The sequence below is a fragment of the Amblyomma americanum genome, chromosome 8 (assembly GCF_052857255.1).
Source record: "Amblyomma americanum isolate KBUSLIRL-KWMA chromosome 8, ASM5285725v1, whole genome shotgun sequence".
Classification (NCBI taxonomy): domain Eukaryota; kingdom Metazoa; phylum Arthropoda; class Arachnida; order Ixodida; family Ixodidae; genus Amblyomma; species Amblyomma americanum.
Genome location: NC_135504.1, coordinates 88,038,584 through 88,057,219, shown reverse-complemented (window position 1 = coordinate 88,057,219; position 18,636 = coordinate 88,038,584). Strand labels below are relative to the sequence as shown.

Genomic DNA, 18,636 nt, shown 5'->3' with positions numbered 1-18,636 from the left:
CGATAAATACCGCGACCTCAAAGCTTGTCTTCCTACCTTATCTTTAAGCGCCGTTGAGTTCGCAGTTGCTGCAAGTGAGTCAGGAATAGCCCCTTATCTTAGCAGTGTGTCCTGTTTAATGCCTCCTTTCGACGCTCAACGATCGCCTCTGCATTCGTCGACGCGATTTCTTTGGGTACACTCTTTGTGTGCAGCTTAAATTTCGTACCTCGAGCACAGGTGTGCTGGGTTCTATGTGAACTTTCTTAGCCGTACCTTCTTAAGAGCGCGTAATTTCGAAAAGCTTTTTTGGCTCTTTTGTGCAACTTGTTTCATGCATTTCTAGAAGTTCCTTTAATTTCAGCCACCTGCCTAAAAGATACGGAGCGCATAACTCAGGTAAGTTCAACATATGCTGGCTTTGATATAGAGAATTTTCTTATATGCTGCGCTTTGTAGAATGCAGAAAGTGAAGAGCTTAATTAATTATTGAAACCCATTCCTGACAGAAATTCCTGCCAGGAGAGCTGAGTTGAAAATATTGCCTCACTAATTGCTATTTCCTCTTTAGCATGAATAACAAAGCTCCGACTGTATGACAGTTCTATTGATCTTTGCGGTTTCTTAAATATAATTAGGAAATGTCAGAGGTGCCTAAACTGAGTTATTACATGATAATGTATTTTTTCGCTCATAATCCACATATCCGAGTAGCGTTTGTCATCAAAGACTCACTCTTTTTTTACGTGAATGAAAAGGGTTCGAAATTTCAGGACAGCGCGGAAAGAATAAAAGCGGCGCATACATTTTCCTTGTTTAATCACGCACTTATTTTTTTACCGGCTCGTGCAGTAAGTTGTGTAGTGGCAGAAACCCAGTTTCAATGAAATTATCCATGTTGCACTGTACTGTTTTTCTCGCGCTTTTTAAGCGACACGGACCATGACTCGCGTTTGTGATATTGGAAAGTGTGCCTTGTTTTTTTTTATTTTTATGTATTTTTTCATCTGCCTCCTCAAATCATCATCATCCCCCATCGTGACCCTCTTTTTTCTTCTCATCCCGTCCTCCAGTGCAGAGTAGCAGGCCAGATATTTTTCAGGTGAACCACTCTGCCTTTCAAGTCAATAAACCATCTCTCTCTCTCTCCCCGCAGTAAGAGAGTCTATACAACTTAAACGACTTGAAAGGCTAACGCTACCCGCAAGCGCGATATAGCCGAGTGCTGTGAGGAATCTACCTTTCTTTATGGTGTGTAACAACAATGTATTAAATAAAAAAAATATCTTCGGTTCAACCCACCTGAACCTAGTAAGACGAGCGAAAGCTCTGTATGCATGGTCAGGCATGGTTTAGCTTTGATGACACTTTATTGCATATCAATTGTTTGGCTTGCACGCCTATCTCCGGCGCGTTGCTCATCTATGGCTTTATGTGGAGGTAAGCACACGCCACACGCGTTTATATAACGAACGGCGTGTCATGCGATTTCCGGCAGTTGCGACAGTGTCGTCGGCTCCGCATATGCAGCTGTGGCGAGGCACGTGTCATGACGTCAGAGCCAAGCCTCCGCTTCTCCTGGCTTGAAGGTCAAGTTTCATTGCCACTTGACCTTAAGCTTTGTACGGGAGCAGTAGAGCTTTAGCTCTAAAAGCTCGGGCCCGCACGTTTGGTGCTTCAGCGCGAACAACCCATTGCTCCTCATTATTTCTTGTTTCCCACTTTCTGACTGCCGTGGAATTATTAAATATGCATCTTTTAACTTCTGCAATATCCGGCGCCAATGAGTGATTTCGCGTAACGTGAAAACAAAACAGCGTGAAGGATAAAGCTACCGCTTCAAATTGTTGCCACTGGAACCAAAGGGAGTGGGTCGTCATCTGATGTAGTGAACTTCTTTTGATTATCCTGCACCTTGGCTCTGTAATACGAGCAGGACTGCTTAGGTTTCGATTCAGTCAAATGCTTTCTAGTAATCTATGAAGGCTTTACTCGAATACAGTTGGTTATGATCTGCGCAATCTTCAATCGCCTTACTGATTGTGCGAATATAGCCTTTTATATGGAATATGCTACACGTAAGCCAGCCTGATCCTTTAGTTGGCCGGAGTGTAAGGTTGATCTGAGTATATTAGCAATTATGTCAGTAAATAACTTGTAAGCAAACGACAGCAGGCTCACATGTCTAATTTTTCGTGCTCCTGACGCCCCTTGCTCACTGACTGAATGAACTTTATTTCCTCGTCATAGCCAGTGGAGACTGGGGCTAAAGGTACCAATGACCTGACGAAAGGTCCCAGCCCCCATATTGATTAAGATTATATTAGCGTTCTTCCAAGATTCTGGTACGCACAATATCATGAGGCATTCCGCGTACAAGACGGCCCGTTTTTCTAGTACAATCTCATTAGCGTCCTGCAAGAGATCTGTAGTTACGTCATTCTGGTCAGCTGAGTTCCCTGTTTGCATTTCTTGTAAGCCTGTCCTTACTTTCTTTCGGTAGCGGCGGAATTTCAATTCCTTTGCACCCTTGCCTCCATCATTAACGCCCTGATTATTTCGGCTACTGTTATGGTCTGTGCCGAACTCCTCGTCTACATCAACTATCTTATCCACATTAGTAATTTTATTGTCCATTTTGTCTCTTAGCGCGTAGATATGATTTTTCCTAACCCTAGTTCACTGCCGACCACATTTAGGCTACCTCCAATTGAGGCGCATGCTCGATTCTTTGCATATTATACTCAGCTATGTCGGTTACGTTCCACTAGTGATTCTCTTTGGAAGCTGTGCTTGTTGTGTTCTGTGTATGGGTTTAGATGTTTTCGGCCTTTCACATTTTTTTACTCGATATTTCGCATCCTAAGAGAGCCTACCAGCAGCTATCCTAACCCCTGCACCTAATGTGCACTCTGTAATGATATGTTTCAGATTATCATTAATTGCCTGAACCGTAAGCGCATCGTCTTTGGTTTGAGAAGAATATCTGTCATGTGGGGAGTTCCTGATTTTGTCTACTTCTGTCTTACCCCTTATTGTTTGAAGGGCTCCTTCCTTAATAGTTTCCTCCGTTCTCCCTGTAAGTCTGGAGTAATTCAAGATCTTACCATCCTGTGGTCACTACCTCAAACCTCGCCGAACATCTCTACATTCTGCCCAATGCCAGTGTGTGCGCATCATGCATATGAACTCAACTTCATTGAAAGTGTGCCTACTTGGGCTCTTCCCCGTCCACTTCCGGTTGTCGCATTCGCGGAAGAGGTTTTGGTGATCTGCGAATAATTTTTTTTGCTGCGAACTCTACAACTAACTCCATCCTGATATTCCCAGAAGCAATGGTAGAGTTAAGGATTGCCTGGTCTCCTGCCTGCTTCTTAGCTGTCTTGCCATTGAAGTCGCCCATGAATACAGTGTAGTGTGTTTTTACTCTCATTGCCGGTTCCACGCGTTCATATTGGTTTCGACTGCCTGGCTATCAAGATCGGATGTAGGCACGTAGGTCTTTACCACCTTTAATTTGTACCTTATGTTAAGCGATAACTGCTTATGTCTCGTTAATGCTACAGAGTTCCTCTACGTTACCACCTATGTATAATTAAACAGCGATCTAACACCGTTCCCGTCTGTCCGCTAAACCCCGATAGCTTAGTACATGCCCGGCTATTAGCAGTGCATCTGTTTGCTCGGTCCTCCTAACTTCACTAAGCCTTATGACACCCCACCTAATACCGTTTACTTCTTCAAACAGCACTACTAGGCTAGCCTGAGGGAAAAGAAGTAGCAGCGCATTTTGAAGACAGAACAGAGAACGAGACAGACACCTGGCTCGCTGTCTGTCCAGTGTTTAAAAAGCGCGGTTACTTCTTTTCCGTCAAGATGTACCAACCAGCCCGTATTATCGCGATTCTAGGGTAGCCTCAATGTGTGAAGTATTAACGTTGAACGCTGCCAGGTTCAATTTTATATGGCCATCTGTCCGGGGCCACAAGTCCTTAGCTCCTTCTGCTGCGTAACAGGTACAATAGGCGCCTTGGTCAGTTGCTACTCTGCCACGGGGGATGAGGGCAGGCGGTTAATTCATGTATTCATATAAGCAGTTGCGGCGAAGTACAACACCAGGGACGGCAAATTCGTTTCTGGAGACAGTGTGGGTTGTCAGAACTGGCCGCGAGATCAGGTCGCAACCCAGGCCTGGTTATTCAGTCCCATCGGCGCTCACATCTTTTTTTTAAAAAAAATCCGGTGACGATTAGCATCAGCAGTGCGATCCGGAGCTCGGTCCTTTTGAACGGGAGGCGCGTGCTCAGTTTCCACCCCATAGGTGCATTTTTATCCACACGCAAGCACATATCACAGAAGTATTTCCTACCGTGTTGGAATCACGCTTATGTGTGAAAAGACCAGGCTGGCGCTCCTATTCTTCTTCGGCAATTCTTGCAAAGTTATCGCACTGCACAAACAAGTAAACGCACAACCGGCGCAAAAGAGAAGACCTTGTCCAACCTAAATAGAACACAGCTTGCATTTCATGCCGAACTAACGCGCACTTGCTGCCTGTATACATATGTAGGTATGTGTAAACAAAAGTAGCGCCGAGGTGCAGTCGTCGTCATGGGCGCATTCCTAGGGCAGTTACGTACCCGTGCAGTAAATGCTGAATCCTGTGCAATTGCCTGGAAGCATTCATTTAGCGAGTGCATGGACTACTTGCTGAAAAAGCAACAGATCTCGTAATCAGCAGCCACGGGACCCTCAGAAGTCTCGTAGCCCGGGCGGAGGGAAGTGAGGAAAGAGACGGGTATTGGTCGGCAGGAAAAGTGGGGCATCGTGCCTCTGTAACGTGACCAGGGTCAGCTACGGGCCACAGACACAAACGTCCACTGAGCATAGGCGTCGGTTCGGCAAAGCTAAATACAACGCAGAAACTGTGCTGGCATACGCGGTATGCCGATTGAGATGACCGAAGCGAGCCGCTTGGTTTAAGGGCTCAGTTTCGTTCCTCGCTCGTTTGGTTTTTCTTAGCATATCGCAGATTCTCTGTACCGACCAAGTTTGTCGGCTTATGATTTCGAAAGGCGCTGCTATGCACAGCATGTGCGCGAGAGCAGACGACGCCACGATACATGCGTCACTACATTTTGGGACCCATGTGACCGGGGCGTCTGCTCTTCCCTGATCGTGACGTCGCAGCACACCCCGGCGCTCAGAAACCGATATCGAAATCGCTCAGCATAAAGAATGCAAGAATAAATTATTTACTGCACATATATAAATTGTGCGGTGTGCATCACGCGTCCTGGGGCAATACACAACGTTTGAAACATCTGCATACAGGCCATTGCGTGCTTTTGATGCGATACAATAAATAAGAAAGTAAATTTTCTTATATTAAAGACTCCAAAGAGCAGCCCTTAGGCTACAGCATTGCAGAGAAAAATATTTAAAAGAAACTCCATTTTATATCCCCTCAACCCCCCATATCTTTGCGCAGAAATCATAGCCCGGTATCTACTGAGGATGAGGCAAGGGCAGGATAAGTGCTACTTTCAACAAAAGTTTATTGCAGTTCAGGGAGCATACATACGCACCTCCGGTCCGCAAGGGGAAACAAGAAGGACAAAATTGCCACGTGCCACCTGCGCCTCCCTCGTCCTCTGTAGTTAATGCGCTATACTTTCTGCGTAGCAGTTAACCAACACGCTCAAACCTATTCCCTCCTGCTATATATCACGGCGCCTCGTCCTAATCAACATTTTACTTGATTTTCCTCTTCTCTTGCCCAGCCTGCGTAAAACGCGCGTGCTGGACGGTAATGTTGAACTCATTGTTTCCGAAGCAATGCTTTTTGCCCACTCGATGTTCCAGTGGAGGGATGTTCTTGAGGAATTAGACTAGTGAACTGTCTTTTGTCTTATTTTCGTTGCCCCCTTTTTATGTGCTCCAGTCATGAAGATGCGCATTCGGGCTTGAAGTGCGTCGCCTGTTACTGTGCGTAAGTGTGGATAATGCGGCGGCCACAAGTGGGGCGCTGTGCAAACTTCATTACAGACACAATGGTGGTACCCAAATGCGTTTCATGATTACCAGTGCAAGAAAGTTTTGTTTGTCAGAGCTATGGAGTGGCAGTGCCGGACCAGCTGAAGCCCCAGGCTTGAGGTCCAGTTCAGTACGATTTCAATTGCTTTTTTTAAGAGAACGGTTTAAGAAAGCTGCTTATTTTGTTTGGCAGCCACAAGGTCACGTTCATACTTGCGCTGTTGATAATTACGCTTTCAACTTGAACCAGATCTCCTTTTGGGGTTGTCCAGGAATAAAATAGATTTGCATAAATGATAATCTAGACAGGTAAAATACCGCATCTTTTTTTCTGTTTCAATGCTTGGCTTTTTTTGTTTCGCTCACGCTTAGCCACGCCAATGCCATTTGTACTCTTGACTCAATACCGAAGAGGGAACAGAGTGATTGGCAATGCTTGATGCATTATCGCAAAACTAAAGAAGTTGGATCGAGTCTAAACGGACTTCCCATATTGTGCCGCCTTATTCTCCAAAAGAAACAGTGGTCGTAATGGTAGCACATAACAAGATGTGTCATTTAGTCTGACAGTGACTTCTGTTGAAAGCGAAGGAAAGTGACATTTTCAAGTTAACTCTCAACACTTATTTAACCAAAGTGCCGTTTGTAATATACAGCCGAGCCCACTCATAAGCGCCGCAGTTATAACGAACGCTCGCTTATTACGAACTAGAGTGGGGATACCACCAAAATATGTATTAGGCCTACGGCATCGCATCTCAGATACAACGAGTAAGTGTGGCCGCATAACTCGGTTACAGCGAACGGGGACGCTTTGTAACACAGTCACCGTAGTCGGAAACCCTGGTTTCTCTCAGGTGCGGAGAGCGAAGAACTCCTCTTGGCCTCTATGACACCCCTTCCTCCTCCTATCTAAGAAAACAACAATGCGACCCCTTAAAAGCAAAAAAAAATGCATGTACAGAATGCCGGTGAAACTTTTCGACAGATGAAGCCGTGAAATATGCGTGCCGTAAAAGGCGGCGCCTGGCGCTGGTTAAAAATTTCAGACGACACTTAAGCCCCGCCTTGATGGTATGACGCGATAGCGTAGTGGGTTATGCTTTCCATTTCGAGCAGTTTGATACCGTTGAACGCATTTTTCATTTTACATTTCTTAATTTGCATCATCCAGCATTGGCTTTTCAGTCTGAGCATTATTACACCTTCGAACCCCCTTTTTTCACTTTTTTTCATTTATATTATTACTGAATTAGTCCATTACAATGATTTTGTTAAATCGACATAACCTGTCAAACACCAATCGCTAGAACCACAAATTATCATGATACGATTTTTGTTTACGGAGCCCCCGATTATTTCCGACACGCGGTGCCGACTACTACTACGCCGACGGCTTTTCGAACGAATGAGTTGTATATGCTGTCGCGTTAAAGTGCACAAGCTACGCGTAAACGTCTTTTATGCACGACCAATGGACGGTTGCGAGTAGGCGCGTGCGTCCTCGGGAAGACTAGCAAGTCACGCTACAGTGACAGCTACGCGCTCGTGCGCACGACACAAGCGGCTGGGCGATGAGCGAATTTTGTTTTCGACAGGTGTGCCGCTACTTAGAGGGGGCAAGGGGATGACAGGTGACTTGTTCGCCGAGTAGCACAGAAGAAAAAAAACAGGAACGGCCTGTCCGTGGTCGAAAACCGTGTGGAGCATCACATGCTGCTTTCTCCGACTGCGGTCACCACGCTCTTCTGCCACCGAACTCGACGAACCAGACGGCTCCTCCTGACCAGTGCATACTGATAGCAATTGACTGACGTGATGTCGACGTCACAGCTTGGGTAACTCTGTTCCCCGCCGTGGAATAAATTTTTGTGGGTTGAAATTACTGCGCAGTGGCCAAGAATTATTTCTCAAAGACACAGTTTGTAATCCCATAAACTACAGCGGGCACTGTCGAACGCCCACATCATTGGACGCGTGTATAGATTTGTGGCAACGCGTCGTCGATGCACAACTAGATCGACCTGATGTTGCCGGTGATGACGCAGACATCGGACATTCATTGACTGACAAACGTATTACAGAGTTGTAACTACGAACACTGTCTGAGTGCCAAGAATATGATAGAGGCGATGACGAGGATGCCGACCTACAACCAGCCGCCATGGAGGCTTCCAGCGCGAATAGTTATAGCGCTTCCCCAAAGCAGTTTGTGGGTAGCAGCGCTAACAGCGAGGGGTATGCGACTGCTCTTGAGAGCTTGGAACCACCGTAAAGGTCTAGTTTGCAGTCCAGTTACTGGAAACTTCCGATGTAACGAACGCAACCCGCGCTGCCGTCAGGTTCGGCTGGCTGTATGTGGGTTCAGCTGTATCCGTCATGGCCGCGAACTTTGAGCATCTATTCATTTGCAATTTTCCTACGATTTCACTAGGTTTAGTGGGTGCTTTCGATGCTGTAGTGATCAAGGACCTTTTGTCAATTTTCTCATTTATAGGTGCCCCTTTAGCAAGGACGAAGAAAGGACAATTCTCTGCCAGCGCTACAAAAGATGTAAGCGCACGAATGCGCTCTCCACGTGAACGAGACGAAGAAACAACACCACAATGGCAAGGCCGAATGAAGAACAGTGTTGGGTTTGTCTGCTTGTGACCAACGAGGGTTGCACTGAGACGGTGAGCGAGAAGGGAAACCTGAGTGCGTTCTCCCTGGTGCCCCCGCGCAAGAAAGCGGGCGTCCACTGGTCCGCATTGTTCGACTTCAAGAGCGGCACCATGCTGAGGAGCGAGGCCTTCGTGAAGAAGGGGGTCGTCTGCGGCTGCCTGTCGTCCGTTTCGAGGCGTCAGTGGAGCGCCTGGAGCACCGAGGCAGCTGCGGTGCGCCGCTCTCGACTTCCTTATCGTGGGTGGCAGAAGCTCAGTTTTCCCAACCGCGAAATTATGAACGGTTGGCAAGTTAGATTGCTCTAAAAATATCGCGCATAATATTATGAAACTGAAAAAATTTTAACATTGATGGCGGACAAAATAGCGTAGGTGAAACAACGAAATACACAGCAGGGCGATTTGCATCGTATTCAATCGCCTAATATTGAATACATTGTGTAGTTTCAAATCCTGCCAACGTCACCAGCTTTTATCTCTTACATTGGGATTTTAATGCACTTTTTCAGGCACGCAAGCACAGCTTCGCGGCACAAGTCTTCAACAGTACTTATTCAATAGTGCTAATGACCACTATCTCAGGCCGGCCGAAAGCGCAGAGCTTACAGCGATTTTCAGGGAGCAACTTCGTTAGTGTGTGCTAAAAAAGGCAAGTAAAAAATTAATTTCCTGGCAGTACCGATTGCTAGAAAACACTAGGAAGCAATTCATTTCTGCGTTCCATGATTAGGCAATTAATGTTAATGCTGCACAAGATGATTTATGCCGCATTTTAGTCGCCTTTCACCAATTACATAGCACCTTTGCCGACACGTAATGGTCACGCATAGGAATTGAATAGTAACTCAGGTGCGGCTGTGTAAAGTATCCTTAAGGAATTTAACAATTAGCCGTCGCCAAGTAAAGCCGCACTCAGCTTGCTCCACAATTACTTTACTTGCAATACAGACTGTAGAGTAACATTGTAATCCATCTAGGAAAAGAAAGTGTACACATACATAAGATGAAACAAAGAACGGACACCACGAGCTTTCACTCGCAACTGAGCGCTCTATAAGAAAACTAAATTTGTTACAGCCTAAATCGATTAGAAGTGATAAGCTCAGGCTTACCCAACTCGGGTCAAATTTCTCTAATACTATTTATTTTTAGCGAGAACGCTGCAATAACTACATGAGCATAGCTAGCGGAAGGGTGCCTCGGTACTGCACCGTCATGTTTGCTGCAGACTTAGCGGCCCCCTAGCCAGGAAGAAGTTCTTTGTTCATTTAGCCGCAACGAACGTGATACCCTTGAAACAGCGCTTGGCTGTACTACAGCCTAACGCGAATGAAATAACGTCAGAACAGAAGAAATAACTCAGGCGCGTCGTCCAGATATGCCGATTCTTTCTCACGCATGACAATCGATCGGTCACTGATGCACGTGCGCTTATTCTTGCAGATATGGTCTGCCCTTGAAATTTTTTGACATCGATCGTCCTCCATCAAAAAGAATCGGCATACCTGGACACGCCTGACTATTTTCTTCTGTTTTGATGTTGCGTGTCGCTCTTATTTTGCGGTGTTATGCACATATTCCGAGTTTTTTTATTAGACCTTTAGTTGTGTGTCAATGCTAACGATGTCCACTCTTTGCATCGCTTTTCGTCTGTTCGCGCTGTTCTTTTTCACTCTCGTCATCGTCTAGAGTAGCAGCAAGGTGCCATTGAATGAGGTTGTGTGCGATGTAGATTGTCAAAAACAAAATTGCGGGTGGCACTTAATACTACTAAGCAGCTTTGAAAGCGGAAGCAGTTGTTTTATTTAGTTTGCATTTTTTTAGAATTCGACTTCATTTTTAAATTTTTTTCTCTTCCTTTCAATGGCGCGTCAGCCGCCGAGGTGACTGAATGGTTATGGCACTCGGCTGCTGGCCTGAAAGACGCGAGTTAGATCCCGGCCGCGGCGGTCGAATTTTGATGGAGGCGAAATTCTAGAGGCCCGTGTACTGTGCGACGTCAGTGCACGTTAAAGAACCCCAGGTGGTCGAAATTTCCGGAGCCCTTCACTACGGCGTCTCTCATAACCTGAGTCGCATTGGGAAATTAAACCCCCATAAACTAAACTGAACTTTCAATGACGCGTCTACCCACTAGGACGCGGTTGTACGGCGACGCATATACAAGGTTCACCTTTGTTCGCCTACAAGCAATGTGGTTTTGTGGCCTAAGGGTTGCGTGCTTGCCCCCAAATCTGAAGGTTCTTTGTTCAATTCCGCGCACTTTCGAAATATCTTTATTTGGTACGACGGTGACATCATCTGCAGCTTCTAGGACCACTGCTGCTGATCTACGCCGACATGTTGTTCCGGTGCGCATGAGCCGCATAATGCTTTCGCGTTTAAAAAAAATGATGATGGAACTTGGCATTCTTATTACACCTTGCCAGGTGTCGCCCTTCCTTTCGCGTAACATATGACATAAACGTCTTCAAAAGCATCTGCAATCAAGAAATGTTCCATGCAACTTACGTTTCTTCAAAAAGGTGGAATGCGAGTTTAAAAGCGAGGTTTAGATTAGTTAATATTTTCAGTTGCCTTTCGCGCAGTCTTCGTTTGTCATCGGGGTCAACTGGCCCGAATCAGACTTTCGATATGTGAGTGAATGTACAGCGTATTTTCCCCATATTCGCTCGCCAACTTCGCTCATCAACTTTCAGTCATGCTTCAAATTAATTAGCGCGAGATAAAGGGCAATATTAACTTTTTATGCGGTATAATTTCAGGTCACCGTTTACGACGGCGCGCTCTGTTCCGGTGCCATTTACAACGCTTTTATAGAAACGGCAGCAGATAGGACTTCCCACGGATCTGGTGCGGAGTGCAACCTTTGGCTTTTGGACTTATTTGTGAAGATGGGCATTCCAGTGCTGGATGAAGCTTGGAAGTTAGCTCAACAGGTGAGCCCCAATAATATCGCTGAAGCTTTTATGACCATGCGTCCCACCAATTATCTCGACACGGCTTTCCGTTTGCAAACCTCGTGATGTACAGTTGGGGACAAAAGTTTCTTCGCCACGCGTTAGTCAACGAAGCCGTTAGCTGCTCTATTAGTTTGCGGCTGGAGACCATATACTTAGGGGGGAGGGGGGTTAAACTCAATTTTTTCTTTTTCTTCTACACATGGCTTTTCCACCGGTTATTATTGTACCTTTGGGCTTCATTCACGGAGCACGTGGTCCAGAGACATTTGTCCCCGACTGCACTAGAAATTAGACAGTAAAGCGTGAAGCAGCAATGTAATAAAAGGAATGGACAGGGATAAATTAGACACATTCTGCGTTGCGTTTTCACTACATTTGTAGAAAAGCATCTATTTAGTTTCCGAACACCAAAAATGTACTGACAGACTGTTCTCTAACGAGGCGCTGAGACAGCCTCAGTGGGTGCACATGTGGTGTGAATGCGTATTAATATTACTGACACAGTCGGTTCTCCGTTCTCTGCAGTAAGCAGTCACTATCACCATTACCAATACAAGACGCCTCCTTCTCCCTCCTTATGCGTATGGTTGCATACGAATCTCTTTAGACTGTTCACTGAAAACTCCCTGAATATATTGAAGTGCATCCGTGCAGGCGCATTGCACGGCATGGCGTACATAATGTCTCCGGTAGTTTGTATACTTAAAGAGCATTTGTTAACTATTTTTACCTCATGAAGTTCTTTCATTTCAGGGCAAAATATTACATCGCGGAATTGAAGGCAAAGCCAGTTTTCGGAGTTTCTAAATCAGCCCTGTGGTTTGAGATGTCGAAAGCGGAGTAACGCCTAAAACCATCCGACACCGAAATAGACGCGCCGCATGAGCCGAAAGCGGTGTAGCCCCGCTTCAAGCCAGGGGACTTTTCGCTCGCGAAAAAATGGCTGGCGTCTTCGCATCGCTAAGAACGAAACATTGTGTGAAAGCGCGGTGTTTTGAAGGTGGACACCACTGCCATGTTCCTCAAAGTGCGATTGAAGTGTCCACTGCCCGAGGGAGCCAGTTATGCGCTTTTCCTTTCCTCAAAATCAACGGAGTCTAGCAGTTGCGCTGGTTTTGAGAAAAGTAAAGACGCATAACTGCGTCAGTCTGTAGGTGGACGCCGCCGCTCACTCACACCGCGATTGAGGTGTCCACTGGCCAAGTGAGCCAGTTACACTTGCTGCTCAGAGGCTTTACACAGACGCGCACCGCCGAAACTCGGGATATGCGGCTAGAAGTCACCATCATGCAATCGCGAATGCAATCGCGCATACCAGCATGGCGATCATTTCCAGCCTGGTCACTCGACGGTGCCACCTTCCCAAGATGGAGGTGCTCATGATAACTGTGTATATCATAAAGTGCAGATTTTAAATATCTTACCTGCAAGGAAATGTATGACAAATTAACATCCCCTTCAGATTATTCTTGACGGGCTCCTGTGGTAATTTCCCAGCCAAAAATCCTTTAAGAATATGTAAACATTTCCACTCGCATGCCCCAGATTCTAAATTATGAGGCGCACACGTGACTCGTAGCTTTCTCTGAAGGTGCTTCTGAGTCAGAAACTTGGCACGGCGCAGTCATACAGACGCATGCTGCATGAGGCGATATTAAAGCAGAGGAAGCAATAACGGCTGCTAACATTCCCTGCCGCTTCACATGCTCGACTGCGCTGTGCACTGCGTTGGTCCCGCAGTTTATTTCCGAAACAACGGCCGTACGCCCTAGGAACACTTATGTTTGTTGGTCTTTAAACGCGTTAAACCAGCGTAAAGTGCGGCTAGGCTACATGTGTCGCATCATTCGTCAGTTTCGGCATGGGCTCGTTTTTTATCGCACAATTCATTCGGTCCTTCGGAGGAGAACTCCGATTTAAAAATATCAAAATTAGGGTTCGCCTACTACGTTAATACCCCTGAGTCCGCCATACAAAACTTGTGCCCCAAAAGAACAATGACAAAGTTAGTTATTTTACAATAATAAACTACGTGCTACTACGGACATAATGTCTGCAATCACGCATTACCAACGGCATGTACCACCTTGTATTATTTTTGGCGACATTACAAAGAGAAATCTACAGAAAAAAAAAACTGAAGGCCTATCGTGAAAGCTCGTGCGAGAAAGCTGCGAGAAGAGTTCGACTTAGGCTTCATGATTACTTCGAAATTTCGACTTCATGAACGTTTGTACTCTAAGCGAGGCTTCACAAAATTTTCTGGAGGGATGGGTGGTGGTTTTGGTGGGCAACACTTAGCTGGGAGGGTGGAGAGGTGGCTGATGGGTGGTGTTCCGCTAGGGCACCTGGTTTTTCCACTGCGTCTTTGAATTCGATATCTCCGTCTCCGGAAGAGCAACCTGGGTCTCAGAAACCCAACCGGTTGCTCTGTTTGAAACAGCCAAATATCAGTGCAGTGCTGCATCGCTTAACAGCAGCGCTACAGCGTTGGTGGTGGTATCAGGACAAGCCGCGATCTATGAATGTCATTTTGCACAGTTACATAGTCAGGACAGGAATAGAATCAGAATCGGGATACATTGGGGAGTGGAAGACAATGAAATCAAGATTGTAATAGAATCAGAACTGGAGTAGATTGAAAAAAGCATTCTATCGAGTTTCCTACTCATCAATCCAATTGATCGCCCATAAATGTTTTTTCTTGTTCCGCTTCTGCTTGGGCTTCTATTGGGTGTAGGCCTTATGGAGGCTGGAAGTTGGTGGATTAGTGGTGGTTGGAGCTTGCGGAGAGTAAGGCCTCTACTAGCGGAGGCTTGACAGAGATTTCCTGTCTTCACGCAGATAACGCCAGCAGTTGCGGCTTGTCCTTCCTTTAGTGATACTGAAGAAAAAAGTTAAGGCGGGCACTGAAAGTCGTTACGTGCTGTGAATGCGCAAGCATCCTTTGACCTAAAGACCTTTACGGTAAATTTTTTAACAATAAAGGCTTTGACATAAAGACGTTTGATCTAAAGGCCTTCACCTAAAGGTCTGTACCATTAAGGCCTTTGATCTATATGCCTTTAACTTAAGTCTTTACCAGGAAGGCATTTGCCCTGAATGCCTTCCACATGGAGGTCTTTACCATAAGACTTTTGACAGCGATCGTTACCCTGACGGCGTTTACCTTGAAGGCGTTCGGCCTTAAGACCGTTCACCTGAAGGCCTTTACTATAAGGGCCGTCAACCTCAAGGCCTATTGCCACTTTTGTTGATGACCCCACTACTCCAAATAAGCATAGCCATCGCCAATTATTAAGTTTTGTGTATTTCGCGCGTTTTCCCGAATCACGTGACTAGTCTCAAAGGCTTCATCACACACCGCATTTTCCAGGTCAGGAGGCGAACATTGCTCTCGCACTAAAACATGTTGCATACTTAGCTCAAATAATGAGACAAGTAGTAGTCTGAACGCTTGTGCATACAGCGGACAGCAGCGGTTATTATTTAGCAGCCATCATCAGTGGAGACTCGTAACCACCTGCTAACACCAATATGGGCCGTACATAGAATACAGAATACAACTGACGGTAACCACTTCGTGAAAAGAACGAAGCCCAGAAGGAACACACAAGCTAAGACGAGTAGCGCCCGTCCCGTCTTGTCTGCTCCTTCTTGTCTTCGTTCTTTTTGCGCTGTGGTCTCTGTCAATCAGCTGTACACAAACAAGCGCAGACAAAAGTCCTTATTCACCAGAATACAATAATCGTAGTGTGGAGTCTTCTTAGAAAGTCAGATTCGCGAGATACGGAAACAAATCCTATTTGCCCTTCAACGCCCAATACGGCGAAATATCCACGTTCTATATCGACGCATTTGACACTGTCCTGTCAATATTAATCCATCCGCCCGACTTTCTTAAAAATGCATGTCATCACTACGCATTTCCTGGAAAATGCCACAAAACCTTGACAGCAGGCTACGAAAAAAACGAAATAATATACTTTTCCGTACAGCATGTCACCTACTTGGCTGCTTTTACCGTTTTTTCTTGGTTGAACAAGGAGCCTCCTGTAGAACTGGTGATGTGCCTTGCGATTTACGAAGGGAACCAAACAGAAACATAGGACTGCCGTCATATTTAGGCGAGATGTCAGTTTCATGAGCTCGAACAGAGTGAACCCAAGTGACAGATTTCTGGAAATGGGGCAAGACAGAATTGCATGCAACGGCATTTTTTTTTTGGCTTGTCAAGAAACACTGCCCATCGCGCTCTGGGCAAATTAATGGCCTAGTGTGGGATCATGGCTGTGCGGATAGTGACATGAACATTTCTCTTTCCCTGGTAATGGTTTGGTTTATGGTTTATGGGGGTTTAACGTCCCAAAGCGACTGAGGCTATGAGGGACGCCGTAGTGAAGGTCTCCGGAAATTTCGACCACCTGGGGTTCTTTAACATGCACTCACATCGCACAGTGCACGGGCCTCTAGAATTTCCCCTCCATCGAAATTCGACCGCCACGGCCGGGATCGAACCCACGTCTTTCGGGCCAGCAGCCGAGCGCCGTAACCGCTGAGCCAGCGCGGCGGCTCTTCCATGGTAATAAACATTTAGGAATTGTAATCTCAACCTATGCCATAATTTCGCTGTTAGAGAATATTTGGTTGCACGCATTGTTTTATTTGAACAAATTATTTTGTCTCTAGATCACATATTTTGTCAGTCTATATTCTTATGCAGGACCGAGCAGTAAACATAGAAGCTTGTGCCCCACAATAAAACAACACACAAGGGCCTTCCCACTCAAAGTGTTCAGAATCGCCTTCATAAAGTGTAAAAAAAAAACTCTAAATAATTTGTGACCACCTGCGGTGGTTCAGCGATTAAAGTGCTCGTCTACAGAGCTCGCGTACCCGGGTTCGAACCCTATTGCGGCGGCCGCGTTTCGATGGAGGCGAAACGCAAAAGGCGCCTGTGTGCTGCGCGATATCAGTGCACGTTAAAGATCCCCAGGTGGTCGAAATTACTAAGGCGAAAGCCTTTGTTGGCTCATGAGCGTGTGCAAGATCTATCTTCAGGAAACGTCTATAAGTGTCCGCTCCTCCTGTCAATCAAAACAAATATAAAATTGCGTTAAAGCAAATGAAAATAGTAAATAATAAGTAAAAATACGAAAATAGATGAATAAGTGAAAACAAAAATAAAGAATAATAAATATAAAGTAAAAATGTAAATACAAAAATAAAAACACCAAAAACAATAAGAAAACAAAAATTAAAAGAGTGTGCAAAGGGTAACTAAGTGATAAAAAGAAATATAATAAAAATTAATAACGGAGGGTGAAAGAGACGACAGTGAAAGGCTTTCGCATTTCCGCTCATAAGCGGACAAACGCGGGACAAAATTTTTCGGAGACCTCCACTACGGCACCACTTTCTCCCTTTTTTCATTCACTCCCTCCTTTGTCCCTTACCTCACGGCACGGTTCGGATGTCCACCAAGGCATGCGATACCGTTACTGCGTCATTCCCTTTCCTCACAACCATTTTTAAATTTTCAATAAATTCTGCGAGGTGAAACCGATCGTGTAAATTGAATTTACTTTATGCGATACGATATAGAAATATCCAAGTAAGAATATAAGGAAAATGTCTAGTTCGCCTGGCCTATAAACTTTCGTGTATCAACAAGGCAGCTAATATTACATAGGGTGGTGGTAGTAAAATTGCTTTAATGACATTTTTAGTAGGTCTTGACATGCGGTGTCCTTATTCTGGCACTCCGTCGGCGAATGCTGCTGAATATAAAATCATCATAACATGTGGATTGAGAGAGAACAGGAATAAAATAAAATAATGCGGCTGAGGCCAATGAAAGCTAATGATTTAAAGCAATATTGCTGAGGGTGAAGGCAAGAAAAGGTGCTAAAAGGGAGGCGAGGCAGGAAATGTAAAAGTGAGGTGATTTGTTCATCTCTGTACCGCACGGAGTACGAACACAATAAAGCGCAAGGAATAGCCCACATCCGTGTAGAACTATTCGTTGCAATTTTTGTTCCGATAATAGAAATTAGGAGTGGACTTCACTGAAATTAATGTGTTTCTTTCATTAACAGACCAAAGACGGAGCCGACGTCACTGTTGTGGACAAGCATGTGCGAGATGTAATCAATACTCTGCGCATTTGCTACAAGAAAAAATGGCAGTCCTGAAAAAAAAACAGGAATTGTGAAGTGAATTATGGAGAGTGCATCAAGAGTGGTACCGACCGACTGCATATGATCTATATTTTTCTTCACAGGTTTTCTGCGCAAATAAAATTCATACGTTTTCAAGATGCACCCCTTTGATTGCGCACTTAGACTGCATAACCACAAACTACAGAGGTTCGACACTGATCTCTTCTCACCCCACTCCATCTTATTGCGCTATTCATAGAGGCGATTCAACATCCCAAGACGAGGAGGGTGAGACCGTATCACGCGGCAGAAATGCCACCTCTTCAAAACGCGAAGCGCTGACTTAAGCCTTGGAGAAGAAGTTGAGAGCGTTTGCTCGTTCGTGTTGGAAGAATATTCGGAAAAGACATTGACCACTGGAGAGTTCGCTGACGTGTCCTTGCTGGCTGCTGCTGTTCTCTGCTTCTCCTGGTGGTTCCGGCTTGTTCATTATTGGTGAGCCCGTACTACGTTGGAGGGGTTTTGGCCAATGCGTAGGTTAAGAAGCAGTTCATGTGAACCTGAGGGTGCATTTTGCTGAGAGATGTCGTGGACCTCCCCAGGTGGAGGGTTGGAAGCTTGGTTTGCCAGCTTGCCATGGCCCAAAGCCTGCCGCTTGAGTCCTTCAAAAAAAAAAGGCATTGATGCAATTGCCGTGGCACTCGCCCCAATCGGCGAGGGGGCGATCAAAATGGAAACCCCCAAACTAATTCAACAGGAGCTAACATCATTGACAGCCCATATCTGCAGATCTCTGAAATGCGTCCATTGGGCCGTAGAAGCATTGTGTACGTC

General features: G+C 45.6%; 1 protein-coding gene across 1 annotated transcript; it reads left to right on the top strand.

Moving 5' to 3' along the window:
* Positions 1-118: 118 nt before the first annotated feature.
* Positions 119-17,958, top strand: LOC144101987 (uncharacterized). The gene is made up of 4 exons (XM_077635226.1): positions 119-378; positions 8,513-8,891; positions 11,444-11,617; positions 17,740-17,958. Exons 2-4 carry the CDS (start codon positions 8,622-8,624, stop codon positions 17,833-17,835), a joined length of 540 nt encoding a protein of 179 aa, XP_077491352.1. The 5' UTR covers positions 119-378; positions 8,513-8,621; the 3' UTR covers positions 17,836-17,958.
* Positions 17,959-18,636: the final 678 nt, after the last annotated feature.